Raw genomic sequence first — 25,537 nt, 5'->3', positions numbered from 1 at the left:
ACACTCGCCATCGGAGCCGCGTAGAGCAACCTCACCCATTTGATGAATCCCTCCCCGAATCCGAACCGCTCCAGCACCTCCCACAGGTACCCCCACTCAACTCTATCAAACGCTTTCTCTGCATCCAGCGCCACCACTATCTCTGCCTCCCCCTCCACCGCCGGCATCATAATAACATTTAGCAATCTCCGCACATTCGTGTTGAGCTGCCGTCCCTTGACAAATCCTGTCTGATACTCGTGTATCACCCCTGGCACACAGTCCTCTATCCTGGTGGCCAGGATCTTCGCCAGCAACTTAGCGTCAACATTGAGGAGCGAGATAGGCCTGTATGATCCACACTGCAAGGAGTTCTTATCCCGCTTCAGGATCAGAGAGATTAGCGCCCGCGACATTGTCGGGGGCAAAGCCCCCCCCTCCCATGCCTCATTGAAGGCTCGCACCAACAGGGGGCCCACCAGATCCGCATACTTTTTATAAAATTCCACCGGGAACCCATCCGGCCCCAGCGCCTTACCTGACTGCATTTGACCAATCCCCCTGACTAGCTCCTCCAACTCTATCAGCGCCCCCAGCCCCTCCACCAGCTCCTAACCACCTCATATACTGAGGCCCTGGCCATGCTCGACCAAATGTACGTGCGGCCCATCAACGAGGTCTACGCGCGGCACATTTTCACAACCCGCCGCCAGCGCCCCGCGGAGTCGCTGGAAGACTTTCTGCGCGATTTAAAAGCCTTTGCTCGGGACGGCAATTTTCAGGCTGTAACAGCCGCCCAGCATATGGAACTCGCTGTCCGTGATGTATACGTTGCAGGGCTCAGGTCCAACTATGTGCGCCAGCGATTGCTTATAAAAGGGGCCAGAACTTGGAGGACACCGTAGAGTTAGCTACAACTCATTCCCCGCGGACCAGGCGACCCCATCGTGGGCCCCCGACCAGCGAGTGCCCGAGGCCTGCGCCGCGCGGCCACTCACCCACTATGCATCACCAGCGTGCCATTTCCGTGGACAGCCCCAACACCCACGGCAGCACTGCCCGGCACGCAACGTGACCTGCAGCAGCTGCGGTCGCCAAGGACACTATGCCCGAGTATGCCTGGCAAAGTAGAAAACTCCAAACTCCCCCGCAGTCCAGACCACTCGCCTCGCCAACTCACAGGCCCGCAGGCCCCGTAATGCTGCAGCGTGTCTGCCGACTCCGCCCCCACCCGGCATGTGCGACTCATGGGGGCCGCCATCTTGGCAACCCTCCTCCACGCAGCCGGCCACGTGCAACTCATGGGGGCCGCCATCTTGGACACCATCCTCTCCAGCCTCCGAATCTCATCTCGACGACTACGACCTCAGCGGACAGTCATCACGGGGCCACTCCAGCACAGCTGATCGAGCCGCTGACTACCCGCAACTCAACGCAGTCACATTGGACCAGTCGCGTCCGAAACACCTCCAGAGCTCGATGTTGTCTGTTAAAATCAACGGGTACAGGACACCATGCCTCTTCGACTCCGGGAGCACCGAGAGCTTCGTACACCCTGACCTGGTAAGACGCTGTTCGCTCCCTATCTTCCCTGCACGGCAAACTATCTCTCTCGCCTCGGGCTCACACTCTGTCCACATACAAGGGCGCACCGTCGCGACCCTAACGATTCAGGGCACTAGCTACACTAATTTCCAGCTGTACGTACTCCCGGACCTCTGCGCCCCACTCTTACTTGGACACGACTTCCAATGTAACCTCAAGAGCCTTTCACTCAGCTTCGGCGGACCCCTACCGCCGCTAAAAATCGACCCCCCTCCACTCTTTGCTAACCTCACTCCAAACTGCAAACCTGTAGCCACTCGCAGCAGGCGGTATAGCCTGCAGGACAGGGTATTTATTAGAGCCGAAGTCCAGCAGCTCCTACACGAGGGAATCATAGAGGCCAGTAACAGCCCCTGGAGAGCTCAGGTGGTGGTCGTCAAGACCGGGGAAAAGATCCAAATGGTACTGGATTATAGCCAAACCATTAACCGGTTTACGCTCCTCGATGCCTACCCCCTCCCCAGGATTGCAGACATGGTTAATCAGATCGCCCAGTACCGCATATTCTCCACGGTGGATCTGAAGTCTGCATACCACCAGCTCCCAATCCGCCCGGAGGACCGCCACTACACGGCGTTTGAGGCAGATGGCCGCCTTTTCCATTTACTCCGGGTCCCCTTTGGCGTCACGAATGGGGTCTCGGTGTTCCATCGAGCAATGGACCGAATGGTGAACCAGTTGGGGCTGCGGGCCACATTTCCGTACTTGGATAATGTCACCATCTGCGGCCATGATCAGCAGGACCACAACGCCAACCTCCACTGATTTCTCCAAACTGCCCACAAACTTAATCTCACTTATAATACAGAGAAATGCATTTTCCACACTACCAGGCTAGCCATCCTTGGCTATGTCGTGGAAAACGGAGTCCTGGGCCCCGACCTGGACCGTATGCGCCCCCTTTGCAACTCCCTCTCCCTCCTTGTCCCAGGGCCCTCAAGAGGTGCCTGGGATTTTTCTCTTATTATGGCCAGTGGGTCCCACAGTATACGGACAAAGCCCGCCCACTATTTAAGACCACACTCTTTCCTCTGTCAGCTGAGACCCGCCAGGCCTTCAACTGCATCAAGGAAGACATCGCCAAAGCTGCCATACGGGCGGTGGATGAATCCGTCCCCTTCCAGGTGGAAAGCGACGCCTCAGCGTTCGCTCTCGCCGCCACTCTGAATTAGGCAGTGAGATCAGTCGCCTTCTTCTCCCGAACCCTCTCCGCTTCAGAACTTCGACACTCCTCAGTCGAAAAAGAAGCTCAAGCCATTGTGGAAGCCGTACAGCACTGGAGGCACTACCTCGCAGGTAGGAGGTTTACCCTCATCACCGACCAAAGATCGGTTGCCTTCATGTTTGACAACTCGCAAAGGGGCAAAATTAAAAATGATAAAATCCTGCGGTGGAGGATCGAACTCTCCATGTACAATTACGATATTATGTATCGACCGGGGAAGCTCAACGAGCCCCCAGATGCCCTGTCCCGCGGCACGTGCACAAGCCGACCGCCTGAAAGCTATCCACAATGACCTCTGCCACCCGGGGGACACCCGGCTGGCCCACTACGTCAAAGCCCAAAATCTGGCTTTCTCCACCGAGGAGGTAAAAGCCATCACCAGGGATTGCCTGATCTGCGCGGAGTGCAAGCCGCACTTCTATAGACCAGACAAGGCCCACCTGGTAAAGGCATCCCGGCCCTTTGAACGCCTAAGCATCGATTTCAAAGGGCCACTCCCCTCGACCAATCGAAATGTGTACTTTCTGAACATCATCGACGAATTCTCCCGCTTCCCGTCCCGTGCCCTAGTATGACCTCCCATGCAGTTATCAGAGCCCTGCACAGTGTCTTCACCCTGTTCGGTTTCCCCAGCTACGTACACAGCAACAGGGGTTCGTCCTTTATGAGCGACGAGCTGCGTCTGTACCTGCTCGACAAGGGCATCGCCTCGAGCAGGATTACCAGCTACAACCCCAGGGGGAACGGGTAGGTGGAGAGGGAGAACGCGACGGTCTGGAAGACCGTCCTACTGACCCTCCGGTCCAGGAATCTCCCGACCTCCCATTGGCAGGAGGTCCTCCCCGACGCGCTCCATGCAATTAGGACCCTCCTGTGCACCGCCACCAACCAGACCCCTCACCAACGACTATTTGTTTTCTCTAGGGGCACTACCACGGGGGTTTCGCTCCCATCCTGGTTGAGGACACCGGGCCTGGTTCTCCTCCGGAAGCACGTCCGGGCACACAAAGTAGATCCGCTAGGAGAAAGAGTGCTACTACTCCATTCGAACCCCCAATACGCCTTCATTGAATACCCTGACGGCCGTCAGGACACCGTTTCCCTCCGGGACCTGGCGCCTGCAGGATCCACCACCACCACCGCCGAGGTACCCCTCACACTACACCCCACCTAACCCCCCATGCCCTGCACCTATAGGTTCCCTGCCCATGCTCTGCGCCCTCGCGCCTATAGGTTTTCTGCGCCCCCTGTCGCACCGGTCAGGAATGGAGCTTGGGCCGAAACACCCCCGGAGTCCACCCTCATACCCACACCGACCGTCACCACTCAGCCACCCGAAGAGGCTGCAACCCCGGTGCTCCGCCGATCCCAAAGGAAGACTCGGCCACCGGACGGACTTAATTTGTAGACCCGTCACCCCCGCCGGACTTGATTTTTTTAACAGGGGGTGAATGTGGTGAATTTATACTGCATTGTAATTCACACTGTATTGCATTGTATTATGTCCTTGTGGGCTCTGTATAGAATACCCCAGGCCTTGAACATCTTGGCCATGGCCGAAACCTTCGCCCCCAAAGTCTCCACCACGGATGCCACCCAGGTATCAGGTGGCCTGGGTGATTCTGGCCTGAGTGGCACGCATGGTCGGCACCTCCTCCTGCTCCTGTATGCGGTTGGTCTCCACCAACTGCACCTGCAAGCGCTGGATGCTCGTCGATAACCCCTCCTGCAGTCCCTGGCTCTGTAACTGCATCTCCACAATCAATGGGACTGACCATTCCAGAAGCCCCAAAACATTTGGACGGTAGCTAGTCCCTGGGGTTGGCACGCCTTCCGACCATCTATCCCCTCGCGGGGTTCCTACCGCCACCTGATGTACCATATCATGTGTGTGGTGCGCACCAGATATAGTGTCCCAGGAGCCCCTTCACTAAAGTGCCCAACTGAAATGAGTGTCTTTGAGATGGTGGAGGGTGTTGAAGACAGCTGTAACAGAAGGTTGGTGTCTTTCCTGTACTCGCGCTCCAGAGTATCATAGGATGCGGGTCGAGGGCTCCCGTCCGTGTCCATGTTTTCGCTGCACTCCACTTGTGGTTGTGGGACACTAGAAGGGCCCGTGCCATCACCAGCATCTCCTGCAAGACGCAAAAGAAGACGCATGATTGCATCACGGGCCAGTGAGGATGGTGGAGAGGGAGGGTATGTGGGGAGGGGGTGGTCATGGAGAGGGGAGGGGGTGGTCATGGAGAGGGGATGTGGGGGTGGTGGAGAAGCAGTGTGGGGTAGTGGTGGGAGGTAGGGTGACACACGTGACAGAAGGAACCGCAACTCAGCGGGGTCTCACTTCCTCACCAGAGCCACTTGGAGGTGTGGAGTCTGCACGTTCTCTCCGTGTCTGCATGGGTTCCTCTGGGTGCTCCGATTTCCTCCCACAGTCCAAAGATGTGCAGGTTAGGTGGATTGGCCATGTTAAATTGCGCTTAGTGTTCAAAAAGGTTAGGTGGGGTTACTGGGTTATGGGGATAGGGTGGAGGGTGTTCTTTCCAAGGGCAGACTCAATAGGCCGAATGGTCTCCGTCTGCACAGTAAATTCTATGGTTATCTATGGTAAATCTTATAATGTTTAACGCCAGTACAAGCTTAAAGTCTTTTTTCAATGATGGAATACGTCTGTTGGTGACACTTTAATTTCCTTGTGAAATGGCCCACAGGTTTCTCAATGCCAAATTCATCTTTCTGTTGCAACATGGCTTTTGTTGTTGTTTTGTTGTTAACATAGCTTTTAAATGTTTGAATACTGTTTTGCAGTCCTCTGTCCAGTTCAAGTGCTTTTCTTCTTTAAAAACTCTGACTGATGCTACCACACTGCTAAAGTTTGGCTCAAACTTTTGATAGGATCCGCTCATTCCCAGAGACCTTAAAATCTCCTTTCTTGTTGTGGGTTCTGGAAAATCCCAAATGGCCTGTATTTTTGCATCTCGTAGGGCCAGTTGGATATGTACCACGATATGTCTCAGATATGAGATTTTATCAAATTCACTTTTTGCTAGATTCATGACACGATTGGCTCTTTTCAATCAGTCGAACGATTCTTTTAAGTGACGCAGATTCCAACTTTGACTGAATACTACTAAATCATCTATATGTACTGCACAATGACAGTCCTTGAATAACTTTATTCGGGAGTCTCTGAAAAATTGCAGGTTCGCTCTTCATCCTGAACGGCATACCTTTGAATTGGGAGATCTCCTTTGCCCTCTCAAATGTATTGGCAATAGCCTTTTAGCTAATTATCTTTGTGATGAATTTGGACTGTCCAACTCTTTTCATTCAATCTTCCAAACATGGAATAGGAAATGAATCCCTCTTGGTGACAGTATTCATTTTCCAGTAGTCCACACAAAGTTTTTCTGATCCATCCGATTTCAGCACTAGTGACAGGGGAGCCCCGATCACTAGAACTCAAGTCACTGGAACTCAATTACACAATGTAATTTTGGAGTATATTCGATTTCTTTCTGTACTTGTGATAAGCTTTCTGGGTTTAACCTATTTGGATGTTCCTTTATCGAATTTGTGTCCCCCCACCCCCTGCCCCCACATCTACATCATGCATTGCTACTTCCATTCTATCTAAATTATCCCCACAAATGCATTTATAGGACTGCAGTCACTCTTTGAATTTACTCCGGCTCTTAACTGGAAGGTAACATTTTCAGGACTTCATTACCCAAATTAATTTTAAGGAAATCACTGTCAGAATGTAATCCTTCTGCTTCTCTCTGTTTCATTATTGTGAAGACCTCCTGCTTATCAGTTTTCCCTGCTATGAAACTACGAGACTGTGCTTTCCGATTAGCCACTGCTTTCATTTCCTGCTGTGCTGTCTGACAGATTTGTTTCGAGTTGCAATCACCCTGTTGTAATTCCAGCAGTCTCTTTGAATTAAAAACAACTGTCTCCTTCCCTTTGCCCGTTTCATCTTCATTCAACTGGCTAAAGATCGTATCAGATAACCTGATCTCATTTGTCTCATCCTGTGCTCGCAACTCCTCCCTCTTTTGTCTTATCTGATGGATCTGTCATCTCATCACTGCACAATCAGAAAATACCCCAGGAGGTTCAATTTGCAATTTCTCTGTAGCCGGGTTTTCTATCAGCTGTTCAACCACAGTAGGCATCTATTATCCGTGATCATGCTATATCATTCCCTAGAATGAAGTGAATCCGTGCAATGGATAATGTTTCTTATATTCCTACAACCACTTCTCCAGTCTTTGAGCTACTTCTAAAGTTTATTTTTACCAAAGGAATTATTCTTGTTTTGCCATGAATGCTGCTGATCAGAACCTCTTCATTCAATATCCCTTCTGGACAACTAATTTTTTAGACTGCAACATTAGGGATTGACTTGCGCCTATATCTCTTAAGATTTTAATATCTTTCTCCATTCTAGTCTGTCTTCATGAAAATCCTAAACACTTCAGCAGCCTGTGGGCCACTCTGCCTCTGTATCATTTGTGCACACATTTTGCTTACCTCTGTGTATAAATCCTACCTGCTTCTCCAGCCTCTGGTTTGTCCTCAGCACTATCTGTTTAATTTCAACCACTCCCTCTCTTGTTTGACTGTCCATTCTTGCACCTTCCCATTTTCTATCTTCCTCAAATTTAAATGAGTGTCGAAAGAAAGACTTTAACCTATGGATTAACTCGTAATTGTCATCAAGTTCCGCAGTGTGTCTTAGTTGTAACTCGTTGTTCCTTCACATGAGTCCTTATCATTGTAGGTCTTCCATTCTTCCAACAGAATTACTTCTCTAAGGGCTTCTCAGGTTTCTGCTATTTTAATGCTCTCACCCACCTATTAAAATTACTTTGTTTAACTCTCTCAAATTCAATTTGTCAAGACATTTTTATATTTTGAAGTAAGCCTCCGGAACACATAAGCACTCATTATAGCTCCCTTCACATTTTTCACCCGTACCCTCTCCGCTTCAGAACTCCGACACTCTTCAGTCGAGGAAGAAGCACAAGCCATTGTGGAGGCTATCCGTCACTGGAGGCTACCTCGCAGGTAGGAGGTTCACCCTCATCACCGACCAAAGATCGGTTGCCTTCATGTTCGACAACTTGCAAAGGGGCAAAATAAAAAACGATAAAATTCTGAGGTGGAGGATCGAACTCTCCACCTACAATTACGATATCAATTATCGACCCGGGAAGCTCAACGAGCCTCCGGATGCCCTATTCCGCGGGACATGCGCCAGCGCGCAGATCGACCGATTAAAAAGCATCCACAATGACCTCTGCCACCCGGGGGTCACCCGGCTCGCCCACTACATTAGGGCCCGAAGAGGGGAAAATAGTTCAAGTGATATATTGCAGACTACTGACCAGCACTTTTCTAAGTTTTGTCCTTTTGCCTGACACATTCAGCTCTGCTGCCTTTGCTACCAACTGCTTTATCTAAAAGAAGAGTATTTGTGAGACAAGTAATAATAATAATTATCTTTCTTAGTGTCACAAGTAGGTTTACAATAACACAAGTAGGTATACAATAACTTACAATTAAGTTACTGTGAAAACCCTCTTGTCGTCACACGACGGCACCTGTTTGGGTACACTGAGGGAGAATTCAGAATTTCCAATTCACCTATCAAGCACGTCTTTCGGGACTTGTGGGAGGAAACCGGAGCACACGGAGGAACCCATGCAGACACGGAGAGAATGTTAAGACTCCGCACAGTGACCCAAGCTGGGATTTGAACCCGGGTCCCTGGCACTGTGAAGCAACAGTGCTAACCACTTTGCTACAAAGTTTATATTACAGTACACAATGGTTTGGAGTTTGCACTCAGCAGCGAAGGAATGGCTTTGCTGTTCACCTCAAATATAGTTGCCCAGAGACTTTTCACATGCTGGTCAATAGGGATTTTTACGAATCCGGTGTCTAATCCAGGGCACTGTCCTCTGCGGAATTTTTATAGCATATATAAGCAACTGCAAAGCTGATCAACTGATCAGATTCAAGTATCCTCACTGAAACATGCAGTTGTTAAACCAGAAAATGAAAAATAGTAACTATAAATTACATTTAAGTTATTTTACAGGAAATTAGATAAACTTTTATTTGAAAAATGTATTTGAATTTTTATTTTTCTAAAATGGTGCAACATTAACTTTCGTCTGAGGGAATGAGACCGTACAAATGTGAAATATTTTTTCAGGGCCAGAGAAATGTTTCAGCAATAATGATCACATATTATGCTGTTAAATATTAATTTGGGGAGAAAATCATTCGCTAGAAGTGGCACCACATGAATGAATTTAGTCAATTACTTCTTAATGCAGTGCCCTAACTTTTCAGCTGGTTTTAGTAGGTTTAATGCATAAATAGCCCAACTTCATGTCATTATAGTGATTACAGTGGAGGTCTACTGGTGAGGACTGCAACAGTGCACTCATTGAAGGAACAGTGTATCTCTGACAGCTATTTCTGGATTTCCAAGTTTAACTGGATGCTAGTTGCTGTCAGATTTGTTCTGCTAACCTCGCCATCATTATTGTAGCAAAATCTGGGCTGTTGATAAAATGCAACAATTGAAAGATCAAATGAGTTGTAGCTAAAAATATTATCTACAATAGATTAAATTACTGTGTTGAAGTTGTACATTTTATGCAAACATTTTTTGCACTATCATCAAGTCACAATCTATGTTATGAATTAATTGTATAACTTACATAACCACCCATTGAGGGACTTACAATTATTCACCACATTTAAGAAATGACTCAAAGCAATTCACATAATTAGTTAATTTGAAGTGTGACTATGTTTCTATGTAGGCAAACATAACAGCCAATTTGTATGATTGTGTTAGTTGAAGGAGGAATGTTGGTCATGGCTATGGGAAAATTCCCTTCACTACCTTAGAATGGCTGATACAAACAATGGGGAAACATTTCAATACTCAGTATTGACAACTCTTATTTCAATCACCACAAAATAGGCTTACTATATTTTTTATTTTAAAAAAATGAAAGTTTCTATTTGCCTGTGTGACTTCCAGATTATTTATTTGAATTGCTTAAACTAAGGCAAAAATAACAATACCTCTTTCTCCGACTCACTGAATGATTGCTCGTTAGTTACACTTCTCTGAAGTTCAGAATGAGCTGCCAAAATATGAAAAACATCAAAAGATTTGTTGCAGACTAGGAAGAGAGACCCCCAATTCCCTTCCTAATACTGCCCATAATCAGTGCGGAGAAGGGGATAAGTATGTACCATGGGGAGGCAATGGCATAGTGGTGTTGTCGCTGGGCTAGTAATCCAGACACCCGGGGTAATGCTCTGGCAACCCAGGTTCAAGTCCCACCACTGCAGATGGTGAATTCTGAATTCAATAAAAATCTGGAATTTAAAACAAATCGAATGATGATCATGCAACCATTGACGATTGTCGTAAAAACCAAATATGGTTCACTAATGTCCTTCAGGGAAAGAAATCTGTCTGGTCTACATGTGACTCCAGATCCACAGCAATATTGACTCTTAAATGCCCTTTATAATGTCCTAGCAAGCCATTCAATTCAAAGGCACTTGGGGATGGACAATAAATGCTGGCCTAGCCGGCGACATCCACATCCCACAAAATAAAAAAAAATTATCATTAATCCTTAGAGTATGAGTGGTAAATTTAGGGCATGTTGAATTCACATAACATGTTAAATGAATGCTGGGACCTCATTATAATCAGTCAGGAGTGTAGCCACTGTGACCCATTGGCTGAACTACTTTTTGGGTGGGGGTGAGATGTACGCTTGATGCAAAGTCAAGGGAAACGCTTCTGAACTGAAAAATAGGTGCTAAATCTGCAAATTGTGCCCTCTAGATTCTCAGATGTTGCTTTTAAGACTGTGATCCAGACGTGGACCAGGGGAGGGAGATCCTATTATTGCCAGATAGAAGAAAACCCTCCAGGCAATATCTGTATTACCCTCAGAACAGATTTCAGAGGGGGTCAATGCTTGGAAATTAGCTCCAAGGATGTAACAATAAATGTATTGCTACAAAATGTTCAATGACCTCATCTGAGTTGTCAGGTAAGAAAACTGCTCTTTTACTTTCTACACACATCCCCACCACCTCCAACCTCACTTGTCTTATAATCACAAGCTAATCATTTTTGCTTTCTTAACTTCTCCACACTTGCACGGTAGTTACTAATATGCTTCCCTCTTTCATGCAAAAGGTTGCGCTCAATTCCAGGTAGAAGACAGCCAGTGGGGTCACCTGCACATTCCCTCCCCATCAAAGATCGCATGAAAGCACGCTGACTATTATGGTTAGGGGTAGAATCGCAGCCATTACCACATACAATGCTGGAGGACAGTTTATGCAGGGTATCTTCACATTTTCTCCTCTTTTTCTCCTCTTTCTGTTATTTTACACACTGCACGACAAACTGAAGTTTCTTTCATCAACCATTTATCTCCCAGTTATAGTAAAAGTTAACTCATGTCCCTTCCGAGAGAAGATGCGAGTTGAAGAGAAGTGCAGCCTTCCTAATGATGTACCATCGCTCAATTTGGCAAACTTATTTAAATGTATGAATTTCACATTTAAATAGTTCTGGGATGCACCCTGAATACCTACAGAGCAGCTTAATCATTCTGGTGCACCTCCAGCTCCAAATCAGTGTGTGCACCATGCCCTCCATATTGATATTTAAGCACCTATTTTATATTTGAAAAGCAGATGTATCACCAATGACATTCTGGGCCATTTTTAATTCCTACTAACATTCACAGTTCTTGATTGCACTAAACAACACACTTTCTGAAATTTTCTATAGCTTAGGAAATTGGATATTACACCACCATGCATTCATACATTCGTTCACGCGGTAGCAATGATCATACCTGTAATATTTTGGTAGAATGGAGTATCTTCCTTTACAGTATTTCTTACCTGTACCAAAACAAACAAAACACAGTTAAGACACTAACTGCAACATGTCAAAACATAATAGCAATGATGTATAACTGTGGAATCTTGAACACCATCCCTGCAAGCTAGGAGGGTCTGGTACTGCTCTTGCTCTGGCCAAGCAACAGAAACAATTTTTATGAGAAAAAATCATAAGCAGCTAGTTAGCTTTGGCACTCACATTTGGGGTGGAGTTGACTTCCTCTAATCCCTGGACTGAAGTTTCATTTTCCTCATTTAGCATGTTCTCTTTCTCCAGCTGTTCCATTGTCTCTTTCTCTGTGGTGACACGCACTTTCATCATATGGAATGGAGTAGGCACATCACCAACTTTAAAATGGACTGGGGTTCCTTCGAACCACACAGCATCGCACTCACCTTGTTTAAATCCTGGTGGCTGGTATTCAGGGGGTGTCACTGCCAAGTAGAAAATAGATGGATTAGGATTTTTAAAAATCAATATTTATTTAAAACATTTAAAATAAAGATTTAAGTTCAGGGCAGTACTTCAGAAATTCTAATTTTTGCTTATTTACCAAATTAGCCATATCCTAATTGGTTTGCAAAACAGACTGGATTACGTCCCCTCCTATTTCTCAGCAAATACAGATGCTCATCATAGAATTCATAGAGTTTACACTGCAGAAGGGGGCCATTCAGCCCATCAAGTCTGCACCAGCTCTTGGAAAGAGCACCCTACCCAAGCCCACAGCTCACCCTATCCCCATAATCCAGTAATCCCACCCAACACTAAGGGCAATTTTGGATACAAAGGGCAAATTATCATGGCCAATTCACCTACCTGCATATCTTTGGACTGTGGGAGGAAACCGGAGCACCCGGAGGAAACCCCACGCACACACGGGGAGAACATGCAGACTCCGCACAGACAGTGACCCAAGCCAGGAATCGAACCTGGGACCCTGGAGCTGTGAAGCAATTGTGCTAACCACTATGCTACCGTGCTGCCACTTGAATTTACCACTTGAATTTACACAGAAATTATTTGATGCTTGTACTGCACTCGCTGAGAACAAAAACAGTATAAAATCTTAAGTTTGTTTTCCAGTAATTCTAAAGAAACATGATAAAAATTCCAGGAAAAGAAAGATATGATGTAAATCTGAAATAAATACAGAAAATGTTGGAAAAGTCAGCATTTGTTAAGAGAAATACAGGACATGATGTTTTAGCTAAGTTATCAGAATTAAGCCACTGATTAATGATGACTGAATAAGTTACACAGAATTTTTAACGCCTGGTATTCTGGGATATTTTGGGGGATTAAAGTGCCCACAAGGATGACAATATAACTCTATGGTTCCAGTATCAACATACATCCTTGACCTCTCAACCGCCTTAGCTTTCTTATCATCTCATAGCACCTGTGTGCTGGTAACATCTGAAAGCACTCAAAAAAATTCTTAAAGCCACTTATTTTTCCAGTCAGTCTGATAGTGCTGATGGACCACACGGCGTCATCGGGCAAAGCGAAGGGTGGAGGGGTTTGCCTCCTCATCAACTCCTGATGCTCGGACGTGGTGACACTGCTGATCTATTGCTCCCCGGACCTGGAATACCTGACTGCGAAGTGCCGCCCATACTACCTTCCACAGGAGTTCACTTCTGCCATCATCATGGCAATCTACATCCCATCCCAGGTGGAAGTGAAGAATGCTCTAGGTGAATTGGACATCACTATAAATAACAGTGAAACAGAATACCTGGAGGTTTGTTCATCGTCGCCGGGAACTTCAACCAGGCCAACTTCAAGAGTGTACTGCCAAAATTCCAACAACACATCTCCAGTCCCACTAGAGGTGTCAACATAGATCATAGAATTTACAGTGCAGAAGGAAGCCATTCGGCCCATCGAGTCTGCACCGGCTCTTAGAAAGAGCACCCTAGCCAAGGTCAACACCTCCACCCTATCCCCATAACCCAGTAACCCCACCCAACACTAAGGGCAATTTTAGACACTAAGGGCAATTTATCATGGCCAATCCACCTAACCTGCACATCTTTGGACTGTGGGAGGAAACCGGAGCACCTGGAGGAAACCCACGCACACACGGGGAGGATGTGCAGACTCCGTACAGACAGTGACCCAAGCCGGAATCGAACCTGGGACCCTGGAGCTGTGAAGCAGTTGGGCTATCCACAATGCTACCGTGCTGCCTTGATCACTGCTACACAACCATCAAGGGTGGCTACCGATCCATCCCCCGACTGCACTTCGGAAAATCAGACCATAGAATGGTGCTCCTTCTCCCGGCATACAAGCAGAAATTTAAGCAGGAGGATTTGGTTAAGATCGTGCAATACTGGTTCGAGGCAACAGAAGAGCTCTTACGTGACTGCTTGGGGTCAGTGGACTGGTCCATATTCAAGAAACCAGTGGCCAACCTAAGCGAGTATGCCAGCACCGTCACAACTTCATCAGCAAGTGTGTAGAAGATTGCATGCCAAAGAAGGAAGTACGTACATTCCACAACTAGAAACCATGGTTTACTTGGGAGATTCGCTCCCGACTGAAGGCCAGGTCTGAGACATTCAAGACAGACGACCCTAACCTCTACAAGAAATCCAGGTGCGACTTCCGCAAAACCATCAGGGATACCAAGCGACAATACCAGACTAAGCTAGAGTCACAGACTAACAAAACGGACTCTCGTCGGTTGTGGCAAGGCCTAAACAACAAAACAGGCTATAAAGCAAATTCAAGTAGAATCTCTGCCAGCAGCACACCCCTCCCTGATGAACTCAATGCATTCTATGCTCGTTTCGAGCAGGAAACCATTAAACTGTTGTCAACTGCCCCAGCAGCCTCAAACACACCCATACCTACCGTCACAGCTTCCAAAGTCAGATCAGCCTTCTTGAAAGTGAACCCTCGGAAAGCAACGGGTTCTGACGGAGTCCCTACGCGTGCATTCCGTTTCTGCGCGGACCAACTAGCGGGTGTGTTCACGGACATCTTCAACCTCTCCTTACTTCGTTCTGAGGTTCCCACCTGCTTCAAGAAGACCACCATCATACCCGCACCAAAGAACCACCAGGCAACGTGCCTCAAAGACTACCGCCCGGTGGCCTTGACATCTATCATCATGAATAGCTTTGAGAGGTTGGTCATGAGACACATCAATTTTAAACTTCGAGACTACGTTAATTCACTGCAATTTGCATACCGCCACAATCGGTCCACAGGCCATCTCTCTGGCCCTACACTCATCCCTGGAGCATCTCGACAACAAGGGATACTACATCAGACTCCTATTCATTAACTACAGCTCCACCTCCAACACCATAATCCCAGTCAAATTCATAGCAAAACTCCAAAACCTGGGACGTGGCTCCTCCCTCTGCAACGGGATCCTCGACTTCCTGACCCATAATCAGGAAGTATAAACAACAACGCCTCCTCAACGTTAGTCCTCAATACCGGAGCCCTGCAAGGCTGCGTACTTGGCCCCCTATTCTACTCCCTATACAACTCTGTGGCAAAATTTGGCTCAAATTCCATCTACAAGTTTGCTGGTGACACGACAGTAGTAGGTTGGACCTTGACAACAATGAGTCAGAGTACAGGAGGGAGATAGAGAACCTAGTGGCGTGATGTAACGACAACAATCTCTCCCTCAACGTCAACAAAACTAAGGACCTGGTCATTGACTTCAGGAGGCAAAGTATCATGCACACTCCTGTCTGCATCAATGGTGCCAAGGTGGAGATGGATGACAGCTTCAAATTCCAAGGTGTGCACATCACCAACAATAACACTCACGTCGACGCTACGGCCAAGAAAGCACAGTAGTGCCTATACTTCCTCAGGAAACGAAGGAAATTCGGCATGTCCACATTGACTCTTATCAATTTTTACAGATGCACCATAGAAAGCATCCTATCTGGCTGCATCACAGCCTGGTATGGCAACTACTCGGCCCAAGACTGCAAGAAACTACAGAGAGCCGTGAACACAGCCCAGTCCATCACGCGAAACCGCCTCCCATCCATTGACTCTATCTACGTTCCGCTGCCTTGGGAAAGCGGGCAGCATAATCAAAGACCCCTCCCACCTGGGTTAGTCTCTCTTCCAACCTCTTCCATTGGGCAGAAGATACAAAAGTCTGAGAACATGCACTAAGATTCAAAAAAGCTTCTTTCCACTGTTACCAGACTCCTGATTGACCCTCTTACGGACTGAACTTATCTCTTCACACATCTTCTCTCCTGAGTTGTACTATACTCCATATACTTCACCCGCTGCCTGGCAAAGGATATGACTGAGGACATCTGCATTGGTTATTTGCGACCCTGGATGATGTTCATTGGTGTACTCAAAAGCCGACAAGAACACCAACCCACGCTGTATCCAGGCCGAAACTTGATGATCTCACTTTATCTTCCATGAATAAACCCAACTGTGGCTTGTGATCTGCCACTAAAATGAAATATCTACTATATAGATACTGGTGGAATCTGGAATCTTTTGATGCCTCAGATGACAGCTAGGCCTCTGTCTCGATTTGTGAGTAGTTCTTCTCCTTGTCTGTGAGGGTTCTGGATGCACATCCCACAGGTCTCTCCGACCCATCTGCTGTGGGATAAAACTGCACCAACGCCATATGAGGATGCATCACATGTCAGTATTAACCTCTTGGTGGGGTTGAAGTGCACCATCAAACACGACAGCTGCAACAACTGCTTGACCTGGCTAAATGCCTCTTTAGGTGCCTTCGAGACCCATTTCTGGCGTTTCTTTGATAATGGATGGATTCGACCTATGGGAGGAACCACCCATAATAGTTAACCACCCCCAGAAAGGATTAGAGTACTGAGATATTCCTCAGGGCCGGTGCCTCCTTGAATGCTTTCATCCTGTCTTCCAGGGGTGCAACCCTGTCTTCCAGGGGTGCAACCCCTGTGCATCCACCCGATAATCCAGGCAAGCCGCCTCATTTACCTGGGAGGTCCACTTATCTCGCTTCCTGGAATTTCCTTAATACCTCTTCCATATTCGGCCAGTGTTCATCTTCTGTAGGTCCTGTTACTAATACGTCATCCAAGCACACAAGGACACGCAACAAGACTTGCGGTAAACTCTCCTTGGTTCTTTGGCATATAGCACATGCTGATGAAACTCCAAAGGCAAACATGTGTACTGGTTCAACTACTTATGGTTTTTTATGGTCACATTCAAGGCATTGTCCAGCACCAGCTGCTGGTTGACATTACTCATGTCTAAGATCCAAATGGTTTTATCCGGTTTCACTACTGGCACAATGGGTGCTGCCCATTCTGCAAATTGTATTGGTTAAATGATGCCTAGGTCTTCCAGCCTTTCCAACTCTGTTTCGATCTTCTCCAAGAACACATAGGATACAGGTCTATCCTGAAAAATCTTGGGTGGCTTCCAGGTTCACATGAATTCTTGCCCTGAATTATTTTATTTTTTCCCCAGTTCTTCATGGAAAACATCTTAGCACTTGTTGATGATCTTGATGCTAAAAATATCTAGCCAATTTAATTTGATCTCCTGGAGCCAGTCACGTCCCATTGAGCTTGGTTTCTGACCAGCTACCATGACTAAAGGCCATGATGTAGAGATGTCAGCATTGGACTGGGGTGAGCACAGTAAGAAGTCTTACAACACCAGGTTAAAGGCCAACATGCTTGTTTCAAACACTAGCTTTCGGAGCACTCCTCAGGTGAATTCACCTGAGGAAGGAGCAGTGCTCCGAAAGCTAGTGTTTGAAACAAACATGTTGGACTTTAACATGGTGTTGTAAGACTTCTTACTATGACTAAAGGCAACTGAGCAGATTGCTGTTGATAGCTTATTGCATATTCATTGTGCCTATTATCTTTAGTGCCTATCCCATATATATCGACAGCCTGGTTCCATTGTTCTTTAACCTCTGGGGATGGACCCCTTCTTGAAGATACTGGTATGTCTGCTTGCCTACCACTGTGGCTGAGGCCCCAGTGTCCACTTCCATCCATAACGCCCTTCCGTTTACCACAAATTGCACAATGGGCTACTTTGCCCACTTTTACATTATTGACAGAAATAACTTTTCGATCCGCCACAGGGCCATAAACCATACGGTTATTGGTGTTGTCCTGTTCGATCTACTAGTGCCAGGCAGGCTGTGCTTATATTTGCATTTATGTCTCAAATGTTCTTCTTTCCCCCATGCCTGATGCATTCAGCTTCCTTAAATCTGCATACGTCTGGGTGGGGGTTTGGCTTCCCCCACATCTGTAACACTCTGGGGTTTAATTGTCTACACCTTCTGGCTCTTCCAGTTCCCATATTCATTTCCTTATTTGGACAAGTGCCTTCACTCCTGGCACCACTGCTGCTTGTGGTTTCTCACCCTAACTGGTGAACTGTGCTGCTCAGGGCACTTTGTAACTCCTGGCCTTCTCCATGCTCTCCATGGCTAAAGCAATCTCTAGAGCCTTTTAAAAATCTACTTCCAATTCAGCCAAAAGCTTCTTTTGTATGGCTTCATCGTTAACGGCACATACTAAACCATCTCTTAGCATCTAATTTAACATAGTCCCAAAATCGCAATGCTCTGCAATCTTTTTGATCCTTGCCATGAAGGCTGCAATGGTGTCCCCTTGTCGAATTAAACTTGTAAAGCTGAAAAAATTACTGGGGGCTTGGGGTGGTTGTATCCTTTGAGTAACTCTATGATCTCTGCGAATGTTTTGGTTTTGGGGACATTTAACTTGGAATCAGACTGTATGTCGGTTCCCTACACGCAGTTAACAACATTCTGCTTCTCCTCTCCCTCTATTTCATTTGTACAAAAAAATAATTTAAATCGTTCCACATTGTGGTCGTCTGGTTAGAGGTATTATGGTACCTAGTAATGCTGGAACACCATTGGTGGTTAATGCATGTTGTCTATTGGTTGAGACTGTATGGTAGCCATACAGGGGTATAAGTGCAGATGACCACACACTGCCCGACGCGAACACCCAACTGCTGCCACGTTTAGCCTCGGTGACCCTGGACCAATCTCGGCCTCGAACACTCTCAACTACTACTACAACGGTGCTAATCAACGGACACGAGACGGCCTGCTTAATCGACTCTGGGAACATAGAGAGCTTCATACACCCCGACACGGTAAGGCGCTGTTCTCTCCCCGTCCACCCTGTTAATCAAAAATCTCCCTGGCCTCCGGTACCCACTGAGTAGAGATAAAGGGGTTCTGTGTAGCAAATCTCACGGTCCAGGGAAGGGAGTTCAAAAACTACCGGCTCTACGTCCTTCCCCACCTCTGCGCAGCCACACTCCTAGGGTTAGACTTCCAGTGCAACCTCCAAAGTCTAACATTCAAATTCAGCAGCCCTATACCCCTTCTCACTGTCAGCAGCCTCGCGACCCTCAAAGTCGATCCGCCTTCCCTGTTTGCGAACCTCACCCCGGATTGCAAACCCGTCGCCACCAGGAGCAGACGGTACAGTGTCCAGGACCGGACCTTTATTAGGTCAGAGGTCCAACGGCTACTGAGGGAAGGAGTCATTGAAGCTAGCAACAGCCCCTGGAGAGCTCAAGTAGTGGTGGTAAAGACCGGGGAGAAGAATAGGATGGTCATCGACTACAGTCAGACTATCAACAGGTTTACGCAGCTGGACGCGTACCCTCTCCCCCACATATCCGACCTGGTAAAGAGGATCGCGCAACACAAGATCTTCTCCACGGTGGACCGTAAGTCCGCCTAACACCAGCTCCCCATCCGCACGAGTGACCGCAAGTACACTGCCTTCGAGGCAGATGGGCAGCTCTACCACTTTTTAAGGGTTCCTTTCGGTGTCACTAATGGGGTCTTGGTCTTCCAGCGAGAGATGGACCGAATAGTTGACCAAAGTCACCATCGGTGGCCACGACACCAACCTCCGAAAATTCCTTCAGACAGCAAAAATCCTTAACCTTTCGTATAACAAGGATAAATGCGTGTTTAGCACCGACCGCCTAGCCATACTCGGCTACGTAGTGCGAAACGGAGTTATAGGCCCCGACCCGAAACGCATGCGCCCCCTTATGGAGTTTCCCCTCCCTCACTGCTCCAAGGCCCTGAAGCGCTGCCTAGGTTTTTTTTCTTGCTACGCCCAGTGGGTCCCCAACTATGCAGACAAGGCCCGTCCTCTGATCCAGTCCACAGTTTTTCCCCTGTTGATAGAGGCCCACCAGGCCTTCAGCCGCATCAAAGCAGATATTGCAAAGGCCACGATGCACGCCATCGACGAGTTCCTCCCCTTCCAGGTCGAGAGCAACGTGTCCGACGTAGCCCTGGCAGCCACCCTCAACCAAGCGGGCAGACCCGTGGCCTTCTTCTCACGTACCCTCCATGCTTCTGAAATCCGCCACTCCTCAGTCGATAAGGAGGCCCAAGCCATAGTAGAAGCTGTGACATTGGAGGCATTACCTGGCCAGCAGGAGATTCACTCTCCTCACTGACCAACGGTCGGTCGCCTTTATGTTCGATAATGCACAGCAGGGCAAGATAAAGAACGATACGATCTTGCGGTGGAGAAACAAACTATAACTACGAGATCTTGTATCATCCCGGGAAGCTAAATGAGCCTCCTGATGCCCTGTCCTGCAGCACATGTGCCAACGCACAAGTGGACCGCCTCCGAGCCCTCTAGGAGGACCTCTGCCATCCGGGGGTCACTCGCTTCTTCCATTTTGTCAAGACCCGCAACCTGCCCTCCTCCATCGAGGAGGTCAGGACAGCCACCAGGAATTGCCAAATCTGCGCGGAGTGCAAGCCAAACTTCTACCGGCCAGAGAAAGCGCACCTGATCAAGGCTTCCCGTCCCTTTCAACACCTCAGCATGGACTTCAAAGGTCCCCTCCCCTCCACCGTCCGCAACACGTAGTTCCTGAACGTGATTGACGAGTACTCCCGATTGCCATTCGCCATCCCCTGCCCCGACATGACCGCAACCACTGTCATCAAAGCCCTCCATAGCATCTTTACCCTGTTCGGGTTCCCCGCTTACATACATAGTGATAGGGGGTCCTCCTTTATGAACGACGAACTGCGTCAATTCCTGCTCAGCAAGGGCATTGCCTCGAGCAGGATGACCAGTTACAACCCCCGGGGTAACGGACGGATAGAGAGGGAGAACGGAACGGTTCTTGACCGTCCTACTGGCCCTACGGTCCAGAAATCTCCCAGTCTCCCGCTGGCAGGAAGTCCTACCGGATGCCCTCCACTCCATCCGGTCCCTGCTCCGCACCACGACTAACCAAACACCTCACAAACGTCTCCTTGTTTTCCCCAGGAAGTCCGCCACTGGGACCTCGCTCCCGATATGGCTGGCAGCCCCCGGACCCATCATGCTCCGAAAACACATGCGGGCGCATAAGTTGGACCCGTTGGTCGAGAGGGTCCGTCTTCTCCACGCTAACCCCCAGTACACCTACGTGGCGTACCCCGACGGCCGACAAGACACGGTCTCCCTACGAGACCTCGCGCGCTCTGGATCCCCGTGCACAACCCCGCCACCAGTCCCACCCACCATCCCACCAGGGCACCTTAGGACTGCCCCCTTCCCAGGAGGACCAGTTCTTCCGCCGGCCCCATCCAGGCCCCCCGCCCACCGACGCACCCCGCAGATGCTCCCTACCCAGGTCAATCAGCTCCCCCACCAGTGCCGTCTAGGGGTGTTGAAGCTGCCACAGAGATTGAAACAACGCTCCCGGAGTCACAGACGCCCGAACCTCCACCAGCGTCACCACCGAAGCTTCAACAATCACAGAAGATGACCAGGGTCCCCGATCGACTGATTGCTTCACTGTAACATGTATATAGTTAATTGTGAAATTGTTTAATATTTTGTAAATAGTTATGATTATAAGTCAAAACGCTGTACGGAGGTATTACGGTACCTTCATAACCATAAGTCCTACCATGTTACAAAGTTGTAATACCAAGCCAACACCCCTGCCGGACTCTTTTTTAACAGGGGGTGAATGTGGTAGTATAGTTAGAGGTATTACGGCACCTAGTAATGCTGGAATACTATTGGTGGATAATGCATGTTGTCTATTGGGCGAGACTGTATGGCAGCTCCGCCCTGCAAGTCGGGGTATACGAGCCCGTGCAGCCCCAGCAGCTTACTTTCTGTACCCGAGCTTCTGTACCCGAGGGGAAACATCTAGCTTATTAAAACCTTCAGTTGTGCTACAACATTGCTTTAGTAGTCATTGATTGTGCTTCACACATACTGTACCCAATCTTTTGTAGCAGGTTCAAACGGCTCTAAGTTCCCCAAAAGAGGCATTTCTTGTTCTCTTTCTTGTAGGCTGGACTTGTTCTGCATCTCTTGCAATTGCATATTTTCCACAAATTCTTGCAATGAGTAGCTGGTCTTTACCTCGTTGCCAATTTAAGAAATTCAAGAATTGGCTCCACCAGTTAACTTACAAGAAATGATCTATTCTAACTATAAACAACTATTTACAACTTTAAAATGGTCTTTCCAGGGTCCAAACGGCTACGACAAGTCGCAATAAAACCCAACAAGTTCCAGTGAATTTCCCACTCCCGTCCCTGATTGGACTGGCGTATCATATGACCATTCCCCCAGCGAACGTCCCAAAAAGGGACCAGCTACTACACAAACAATTATTAAAATAATAAATTAGGGACAGCACGGTGGCACAGTGGTTAGCATTGCTGCCTACGGCCCTGGGTCACTGTTCGTGTGGAGTTTGCATATTCTCCCCGTATCTGTGTACCCAAAGATGTGCATGGTAGGTGAATTGGCCGCGCTGAATTGCCCCTTAATTGGAAAAAATAATTGGGTACTCTAAATGTAAAAAATAAATTATAAATTAAATTTACCTTCATCATAATAGAAGAGTTTCATTGTCAGAGACACATCATTAGGGAGAATTTCAAGGCTCTGCATCAAGACAAACAGCTTACGAATGAGAAGGATGGAAGCTTTCTTTGTATCTTGAAGGCTTACTTGCTTGTTTTTGCTGTACAAATTTAAAAAGATTGGGGGTGAATGCCCTTGCAATTTTTTTTTGGAAATATTTTTATTTTCCTCCTTTTTCACAATTTTTCTCCCAAATTTACACCCACCAACAACAGACAACAATCAACAACAAATATATCAAACCCCATAACAATAATAACGATCCCACCAACCCCCAAACATCAGCTCAAATGTTAACATAAACAAATGACAAAAAGAGAATCAGGGATTACCCATAGCCATCTTTAACATACATAGCGCCCCTCCCCCCCAACCCACCCACCCATCCCCCCCAACTAATGGTCGATGTCATCCAGTTCTTGAAAGTGCATAATAAATAATGCCCATGACTTGTAGAACCCCTACGAGCTTCCCCTCAGTTCGAACTTAACCTTCTCAAGGGTCAAGTATTCCAACAGGTCCCCCTGCCACGCCAGGGCACTGGGCGGAGAGGCCGCTCTCCATCCCAGCAGGATCGCCTTTGGGTGATCAACGAGGCGAAGGCTATGATATCTGCCTCCGCACCCGTTTCCAACTCTGGGCTGGTCCGACACCCTGAATATGGCCTCCCAGGGACCCGGGTCTAGTTTCACGCACACCACCTTGGAAATTACCTTAAACACCACCTTCCAGTACTCCCCTAGCTTTGGACAGGACCAAAACATATGAACGTGATTAGCCCCCCCCCCCCCCCCCCCCCACACCGCATCATTCACACACATCTTCTATCCCTTCAAAGAATCGGCTCATCCTTGCCCTCGTGAGGTGTGCTCTGTATACCACCTTCAGCTGTATCAGCCCCAACCTCGCACACGAGGTGGAGGCATTCACTCTCTGGAGCACCTCTTCCTCCCACTTTGCTTTGATCCCCTCCAATGGTGCCTTATCCTTTTCCAACATAGCTCCGTATACCGCTGACACTGTTCCCTTCTCCAGTCCCCTTGCCGCCAGCACCTCCTCCAACAACGAGGAATCCGGGAAGCTCTGTATCTCCTTCCTGGCAAAGTCCCGAACCTGCATATATCTAAACACTTCTCCCTGCTCCAGCCCATACTTCGATTCCAGCTCCCTCAATCCTGCAAATCGACCCCGAAGAAACAAATCTTTTAGAGTCTTAATCCCCTTCTCTTCCCATTTCCGAAAGCTTCCATCCCACCTCCCTGGCTCAAATCTGTGGTTCTCCTGAATCGGCATTTCCCTTGACCCTGCCCCCAACCCGAAATGTTGGCGAAACTGCCTCCAGATTTTCAATGAAGCTATTATTACCGGACTCCCTGAGTATTTCCCCGGAGCTATCGGGAGCAGCGCCGTTGCTAGTGCTTTCAGCCCCGACCCCCTGCACAAACTCTCCTCCATTCTGACCCACTGGGAATCAACCCCTCTGACCCAGTTCTGCACCTTCTCCACATTCGCCGCCCAGTAGTAGTACATCAGGTTCGGGAGACCCAAACCTCCTGCCTGCCTTCCCCTCTGTAGCAGCACCTTCCTCACTCTGGCCACCTTCCCTCCCCATATGAACGAGGTAATCCTTCCCTCAATCTCCCTGAAAAAAGACTTTGGCAGGAAAATCAATAGGCATTGAAAAATAAACAGAAATCGCGGCAACACATTAATTTTAACCGCCTGTACTCGACCCGCCAGTGACAGAGGGAGACCATCCCACCTTGCCAGATCGGCTTTCACTCTCCCCACCAATCTAGTGATGTTGTATGCCCTTGCAATTTTAAGTGTATTTCTGGTGCATAATCAGGGCAGCAAACCTTCTGGCAGAAGAATTGCACAGAAGCCTATTATGCTTGTTTTCTACCATTAAATTCCCACTCCCATTACATTCCACCATACTTGTAGCCTTTCCTGTAATTCTCCTGCGAGTCTTGAGTGCCTTTATTTAAAGCTGTGAATCTGGAATTTACACCATATATGTTCTCAAAAACACCAAACTCTGGGCCCAGGTAGGCCCAACTTTGGATCTGAATGAGTTACTTGTTGAACTACAATATGCCAAAATCTCTTGATCATTTATACTGGTCCATCAAACCCTGCAGCCAAATTTTAAGACTCAAGGAACAAATCGTAACCAACCAGGAGATCCTACAATACTAATAACAGCCAGATCATGCTGCGAATTGCAAAGGGATTAGGTGATTGGAAAAACTGGCAGATGGAGTTCAAAATGAATGTAGCTTGGCGGTGTGGGGTAAGTTATGGGGCCCTGAGAGAGATAGATTAGAATCTTTACTAATATAAAATGGTAAGTAGCTAGGAACTGTGGAGGAGGAGAGAGATTTTGGAGTTTATGTACATAAATCACTAAAAGCTAGTCAAAATTTAGGGGAGGTGGCGGCGTAGGTGAAACAAGTGATGAGAACAATGGCTACATTGTGCTGTGAAGCATGATGGTAAAAGATGGCTAATATTGTGCCGTGAGGCATGATGGTAAAATAGGCTAACAGACTTGTGTGTGTTTAAATTGCAACTCAGCAGAATGAATATTGTGGGAACAGATAGAACGACCAATTGCAACTACACACTGATAACACATTGTTTTGAAACAGCTAAAGCGAGGCTCTCAAGGGCGAATGAAGCCTATGTGCTACAGGATTATTATTATTGTAAACAGTTATACTTATGAGGGGGAAGAGTTATCTTTAGAAAGAGAGGGAGATGTTTAATATGCTTTTAAGGGATTGTAGCATGATAGCACAAAGAAAGAAGCAT

At 47.7% G+C, this 25,537-nt stretch overlaps 1 protein-coding gene across 9 annotated transcripts in view; it reads right to left on the bottom strand.

Annotated features, from left to right (window-relative positions):
* LOC119964531 (HORMA domain-containing protein 1-like) overlaps positions 1-25,537 on the bottom strand; it is a 108,192-nt gene that overhangs the window by 14,952 nt on the left and 67,703 nt on the right. For 6 of the 9 annotated variants that reach the window (XM_038794147.1, XM_038794145.1, XM_038794148.1 and 3 more), the window contains 5 exons: positions 22,681-22,820; positions 11,985-12,220; positions 11,737-11,785; positions 9,926-9,987; positions 8,206-8,277 (listed from right to left, as the gene is read on the bottom strand). In XM_038794147.1, the coding sequence (XP_038650075.1) occupies positions 8,206-8,277; positions 9,926-9,987; positions 11,737-11,785; positions 11,985-12,220; positions 22,681-22,820 (559 nt within the window). The remainder of the gene's footprint in view (positions 1-8,205; positions 8,278-9,925; positions 9,988-11,736; positions 11,786-11,984; positions 12,221-22,680; positions 22,821-25,537) is intronic. The other 3 variants (XM_038794150.1, XM_038794152.1, XM_038794149.1) reach the window with 3 other exon arrangements.

The sequence above is a fragment of the Scyliorhinus canicula genome, chromosome 4, assembly GCF_902713615.1.
Source record: "Scyliorhinus canicula chromosome 4, sScyCan1.1, whole genome shotgun sequence".
NCBI classification, from domain to species: domain Eukaryota; kingdom Metazoa; phylum Chordata; class Chondrichthyes; order Carcharhiniformes; family Scyliorhinidae; genus Scyliorhinus; species Scyliorhinus canicula.
Note: the sequence above shows the minus strand (reverse complement) of the source record. Positions and strands in the feature narration are given on the sequence as shown.